We start from the raw sequence: 7,124 nt of genomic DNA, 5'->3' as shown, positions 1-7,124 counted from the left end.
CCATCTCCAATCTCTGCAACTACTCCCACCATTTGATCAAAACCCATCTCCAAAAGACACCCACAAATCTAGCTAACACCTGAGAATCCCTAACCCCTCCCCATCAGCTCAGATCACCAAACACTACTACTTCCAGTTAACAGAGAAGCTAGCTAAACGAGACGAAGGACCTAAAAGAGAAGAGAAAACGAGGGCTTTGTTTTGGTTGTAGAGAGAATCAATCCAAGAAGCTTTAGATGGAGCTGTTCCCTGCACAGCCAGATTTGTCTCTGCAAATTAGCCCTCCAAACACCAAACCCACATCGTCAGGTAGTTGGAGGAGAAGTGCTGCAGAAGAAGAAGAGGCGGCCGAGGTGGATTTGGGGTTCTGGAAAAGAGCCTTAGACTCCAGAAACTCATCCATATCCTCCGACACCTTCTCCGACCTCTCGCTATCGAATCCGACCCGCCTCTCTCATGATCAATACTCCAACTCCAACAGAATCAACCATTTCCATCACCAAAACCACTTCGGCCTCCAAAATGGCCATAATGGTAACACTAACGGTCTCCTTTTCCATGCCTTTCAGCAAAACCAGTTCCTAAACCCTCAACACCAACTTCATCATCACCAAAGGGTATTCGAGCAACAGCAGCACCAGCAAGAACAGCAAGGAGGGTTCCTAGGCCCTGAGCTCGGATTCCTTAGACCCATAAGAGGAATTCCAGTGTACCAAAACCCTCCTCCTCCAAATCCTCATCTTCATCACCATCATCCTCCCCCTAATTTGTTCCCATTTTCTTCACAAAATATTAAGCCTAATCTAAATTTGGTCGACACTACCACTACTTCTCTATCCTCATCCAACAGTACATTAACCTCACCCTCTAGTAACCCATTTCTCCGGTCGAGGTTCTTGTCCCGTTTTCCGGCCAAACGTAGCATGAGAGCCCCTCGGATGCGCTGGACTACCACTCTACACGCTCGCTTCGTTCACGCCGTTGAGCTGTTGGGTGGCCATGAAAGTAAGTACTCAGTCGCTCACTCATGGATTCAGCTAACTCGTTTTTCTTAATTATATCAACTTACACCCAGTAGTCATGAGCTTCATTGAAAATGGAAAACAAGTTGACTTATGATCTTTTCCACCATATATTCTTTTCTTTTTCTACTTATCTGATATACTTGTATATATTAGGGGCTACGCCAAAGTCAGTTCTTGAGCTCATGGATGTGAAGGATCTCACCTTGGCTCATGTTAAATCTCATCTGCAGGTGAGCTAGTTACTCTTCATCATCACTTCTTATCAATCTCTATTAAGTGGTTGATTAACTCATTTAATCCTGTGTTTATTCTTATTCATTTTGCTTGTTGAAGCTGAGGTTGTACTTATGCTTGGTTTAATAATGGAGGGTAGCTAAACTTAAAAATGAGCTAATTTGCAGGTCTGCATTACCAAAAAATCTAAAATATATGCGTGTTATATATTACGTATATATAAACGTTCCAAATTCCAATGGCTTCTTTCTCTGAATAATCCTCAGCATTTGTTTTTCTTCTATAGCTAGATCTGATGGTTTTCTGTCTTCCTGCTGTTTCTGCTTCTTCTGTTTCTGAAAGCTAATAAACAGCTTTTTGCTTGGAAGAATGAACCACCAAACTAAAAGAAAGAAAAAAAAATACAATGCCTCTCTCTCTCTTTCTCTCTTTCTCTCTCTATCTATCTTATCTTTCATCCTAGCTTAGCAGTAGCAGCAGAGCAGAGAGAAACAAAGAGAGAGAAGGAGAAGACTAGTATGTTTTGGTTTCAGAAATCGAGTAAGACAAAGCCCAAGGAGAGGAGAAAAGAATTCAAAACAAGTCGCAGGAGGAGGAGGAGCAAGCCAAGCCGATCGATCTCTGTTATGCTAATATAATAATAATAATACTCAAAGAAAGATGAGAGGAAAAAACAAAGGAGGGAAAAGTACAGAAAACACCATCATTTCTCAATGATATCTCTCTCTATCTATGTTCCTCCTCAGATATCAGGTTGTATGGATACCTGGGTTGGGTTAGGTTATTTGTGTGTAGTATCCTTCGAATTTAACCATGGTTAACTTGACTCACATGCATAAACACATACATGCATGTATGCCTGCGTGCACCATCATCGTTCACATGCATGCATAAATGTTTCTGTCTGTACTTGAACTGTGTATCAGACCGACATGTCTACAAGAAAAGGAAACAACAACTTGTTCTTACAACTATGATAATATTAGTTCGTTATTTTAATAATGATTCTTCCATTATTGCAGATGTACCGGACGGTGAAAACTACCGATAAAGCAGCGGCAACTTCAGGTTAATATTTTCCAGTGCCTGAACTGTTCTGTAAATTTGTTTACAATGTGATTGAATTGGCAAGACAAGACGGAAATGTTAATATTCTTTGGACGTGTATACAGGACAATCTGAACTATATGAAAATGCATCATCTGGGGATACCACTGAAGATATAATGTTCGACAATATTAGTCAGAACCCAACAAGATCTTCTGAGCAGGGAAGACCGAATAATGCTCAAGATAAGGAGTACTATGGTGGCCTATGGAGCAATTCTTCAAGGTATTATACACTCCTGGCTAGCACCACTGTTTATTTTACTGAAATCGTATTCAAAATCTTGTCAGATTATTATGCTCAAAATGTGGTTAAGTTTGATGTTCTCAACACAAATGACATATTTGATTTTAGAGGCCCCTTCCACTAAATGGAGTAAAAATAAGATTGTGGAACTTAGGTCTATAGGCATTGTAATTTGGTGATTAACATCGTTTACACAAAGTCGATCACCAGTTTTAAAGTAAACCTCCGCAAATAATAATAATAAAAAAAAAAAATACTCCAAAATCCAAATTGCTTTGAACTTCATTGTATTACAAATTGGGATGTTCTATTTTGAATCAATACTGATATGTGCGCTTCTATTATCAATCAATCATAAATTTTGTCTAAGTACTTGCATGTGGTGTCTAGTTGTTAGCTTCCTTTGCAAAATAAACATGCATGCCTATCTCTATCACTGTCTCTAGACATATGAACAAAATAGTTGCATGCAAGAAATCACAAAAAGAACAAGAGAGGAATGATGAGATTTCACTATGTGCAGCAGTCTGCTTTGTTCTCTCTCTGTCCACAAACACAGAACACAGAAACTCCTCCATGATGATGGGGTAATTATAATCTCTTCAAGAAGTGGGTGAAAAGGGAGTAAAAAGAAACCCACTCCCACAAACAAACACACCCTCCTTCTTAGCTACATTGCATTCCAACACTGGACAAAATCCACCTCAAAGATGGAGATATATACATCTCTTTCCTTTGGATTTTGTGGGGTCTGCAATTGGAAAACTTAGTGTGAAAGATAAACCTTATATGATGGACCCATTTTAATTAGTAGAGAGAAATAATCTGTGAGTGTGCCAAAGCTATATGCCCTTTGAAGTTTGAAAACTTATTCCTTGTATTCTGTTGCTACCATCACATGGGGGTTGGGCAAAGGCTTCAACTTTATTTCAATCACCACAAATTGTATAGTGCATGGCACAAGATTATACATAAACAAAACCCAAAGACATTGAGTAGTACTAAAAGATTGCTTTATTTTCTTTTTATCAGTACTTGCTTTTGCTTCACCATATTTGCATGGCTTCCACTGATAGAAAAGAATTGTTCTCTCAATCTGTTGGTTTTGTAGCAGAGAAGCTTGGTTGCATGGAAATAAACCAAAGGATGATTCTGCTGGAAATATGCCATCTCTTCTTGATCATGAGGTACTATTCCTAAAGTAACCTTGAGCAATTTGAAAGTTAGTTCTTGCTAAGTAAGCTAGCTAGCTATATCAGTCTCTCACTTTTTATATATTGCATTGTTATATATGTGCATGTCATGGGAATAAATGAACAAAGTAAAAGGTAACTCCTTTCACTAAAAACCCAAATAAAGGTCATTCTGTTTTCATCTTTCTTCATCAGTCGTGCACATTACCGAGAGATACAAGGAAAAGGGAAAGCTTTTCAAAAGCTGGCTCCCTCTAGAAATTGAAGGGTTAGTTCTTTCATTTTCACTTACCCCTGGTGAAATTTAAAAGAGTCCATCTTTGTTACGTAAAAAGCTTTTACTTTGAAAGAGTCCATCGTTGGAATTTCCCTTTTATACACAAGATCGATATATAATAAAACTAATTATAAAGGAAACCTAACCCGAGCTAGCTTGACTCAAAAAACCTAAAACCTAACCCATTTGACTCACCAAGCTCATAGGTTGACCCTTTATTGTATATGCATTGTAGAACGTGATATATATACATATATTTATCGAGTTCTATAAGTAGATAGTCAAATGCATATCACATGAAGTCCCCAGTAAAACAATTAAATTTATATGAAAGAAATAAAAGATGGGCATGAATAGGGAATAATTTTTTGGAAGTAGCACAGTTTTGCAGGCTTTCTAGTGGGTACTGTTTCAGAGTTTCTCTTTCATTTGATAAATATTCACTTATTCCCTGAAACCCCTGCGAGTCAAAATGTCCTTTTGATTCCCATCCTCAGAGTTTCACACACTTCTTACGCTACTTGTTCTTCTTCTTCTTCTTCAGCTCTGTTTTCATTTTGTTCAGTTTGTTGGGTTTCTGCATAGATTCTTTGAAACTGATAAAAATGCATGTGTTTGTTTCAGAAGGACATGATGGATCCCAAAGGCTTAAGAAACAGCTACGAGAGAATATCAGATGTAAGCTCTTCGACAAACCATTCAGGGACAAGCCCCGTGAAGCCTAATTTGGAGTTCACTCTGGGGAGAGGCCAAGTTAATTAGTTAATTGATGATCGATTAAGTCATCAGATTAATTGGTTTTTAATTTCACTAATTAATTACAGATGATCGATTTGTGTCTCTGAATGGGAGCTGGGAGTGAAGAGAATTGGGTACCCTTCTAGCTGGGAAAAATCAGGGATATCAAAAAAAAGAAAGAAAGAAAAGAAAAGGAAAAGAAAAGTAAAAGGAGAGCTAAAGAAAGACAAGGAGACAAGAAAGACAGAAAGCAACAAAGGAAAAAAGGGATGCATGGAGGAAAAAAGAAAGAAAAGCATGTCCTTCAATTCCTATTAACCTCTTGTGAGATGCCAATCAAGAGATTATATTATTCCATCCTAGCTAGTCTACGTAAATATATGAATTCGAAATCTAATTGATTTTGTATGTTCTTTTTTTGCACTCAAGAGAGAGAAATGCATGAGAAAGAGGGAGAGATGAGACCTTTAACTATCTTAAAAGTATGAAGTGATCCTTGGTAATTGTATGGAGCACTTTACATTTTATGAAATATATTTATATTTTTACCACTCGAGTTCTAGCTTGCAATGTTCTCTATCTCTTATCACATGGTTTTCACTTTCTATATGCACAAAGGGGAATTGAGGATATAAACTTATCTAAAGAGCAAGAGATAAAGACATGAAAAATGCAAACTCAAAGGGAGGATATATGGAAAAGGAAATTTCCGTAGACACTTTTCTTTTGCCATATATAGCTCCAATGACTTTGTACATTGAAAAAAGAGAAGATGTTCTTAACTATAACTAATTACTAAAAGAAGTTTAAAATCCATCTAAGTGTATCTTTGGAGACATGGAGTTATATGCCATAAGAGAAAATAGAAAACATTTCATGCTTATGTATCATTGAAATCTAATTCTATCTTTGGAGTTATGTGTATATACCAGAAGAGAAAAAGAAAATCTTTCATGCTTGCGTATCATTGTTGTTCTCTTAGCTTTTTAGATGACAGTAAAAGTATATTTTGTTTTTTTATTGCGAGTGAGGTACCAATCCATATTGGTTACGTTAGTAAGTTAATGACACACCCACCGTGTCCAGACCGAGGTCTATAAGAGTATCTCAGCAAAACCAAACTAATCTCCAGCCACAAACGCACGAATTCAAAGGCCCCTCAAACGAGTCAAACTTGCTGGCCTTAAGCTGGTGAGAGTTGAGACTCGATCTCTAGACACGAGGGTTCCATACTAGGCAATCGACCAACTTTTACCACATGGTGGTTAAAAATATTTCCTTTAGTCGAAATTATATGAATATAATAGTATTTAGCATAATTATCTATGTAATTCAAATTTAGTTTAATATGGGACAACAATTAGAAGTTTATTTTTGAGATATGGATGTCATTCAAATTTTATTGGTGATAGTAGGAAAACAATATAACCACGATTCGCCCTCATAGTCTACGTTAGAAAAGAACTATGCAAAAACAACCCAAAAAACTAGACAGTTCTCTATGTTGCAGACCTCATAATGAAACCCAGCTAGTAACCAATCATTTAGGTAAACCTACATACTAATGACAACCCAGAAGCAGAGGGGGTCTCGCCAGGAGAACTGTCAACCAAAGAAGGGCCGATCTACTCAATCACTGAACCCTCAGTCACCTCACCACCATAGGATTCACCCAGCAGTAAAAACTTGGCATACACACATAAATTATTTAAAACTTTCACCCAAAAAAAATAAGAAGGCTTTTTAGCCAAATTGCTACCATATATTTTACCTTAGTGACAATTTGTTATCTTAACTTTCATTTTAGTCAATTTGCTACCATAACTTTTCATAATTAACCAATTTGTTATCCTAATTATTATTTCTGCCAATTTGCTACCTTATATTTTCAAAATTAGCCAACTTGAATTGCTACATTTTTATCAAAATTAGCCAACTCCTAAAATTCAATAATTTGCCTTAGAGACTATGGTACGTACTGAAAGAAAAGCTGGAAAATGTAGAAATGAAAAGTTAGAGAGTTCTATCTGACTTGATTTCACCAAAAACTAAGTGCTACATGACTTGAAAGTAATGGTATGTGCAAAGTTGTGACTAAAAATATACACCCCCCTCCCAATTACTCAAGCGGCGACATAGCCATACTAGTTCGTGCAATTAACAAGCGCAATGTAGTGCTACCCAAATTCCTCATACTGTGACAGATGTGAAGAAGATCAACAATAAAGAGAGAGAGAGAGAGAGAGAGAGAGAGAGAGAGAGAGAGAGAGAGAGAGAGAGAGAGAGAGAGAGAGAGAGAGAGAG

General features: G+C 37.2%; 1 protein-coding gene across 1 annotated transcript; it reads left to right on the top strand.

Annotated features, from left to right (window-relative positions):
• Nucleotides 1–204: 204 nt before the first annotated feature.
• Nucleotides 205–4,938, top strand: LOC101297253. The gene is made up of 7 exons (XM_004300157.1): nt 205–1,005; nt 1,179–1,255; nt 2,282–2,327; nt 2,432–2,591; nt 3,724–3,799; nt 4,707–4,760; nt 4,907–4,938. The coding sequence occupies exons 1-7, from the start codon at nt 237–239 to the stop codon at nt 4,925–4,927; spliced, it is 1,203 nt and encodes a 400-aa protein (XP_004300205.1). The 5' UTR covers nt 205–236; the 3' UTR covers nt 4,928–4,938.
• The last annotated feature ends 2,186 nt before the right edge of the window (nt 4,939–7,124 follow it).

The sequence above is a fragment of the Fragaria vesca genome, linkage group LG5 (genome assembly GCF_000184155.1).
Source record: "Fragaria vesca subsp. vesca linkage group LG5, FraVesHawaii_1.0, whole genome shotgun sequence".
NCBI lineage: Eukaryota > Viridiplantae > Streptophyta > Magnoliopsida > Rosales > Rosaceae > Fragaria > Fragaria vesca.
The sequence above is the reverse complement of the archived record's forward strand: the minus strand, read 5'-3'. Positions and strand labels throughout refer to the sequence as shown.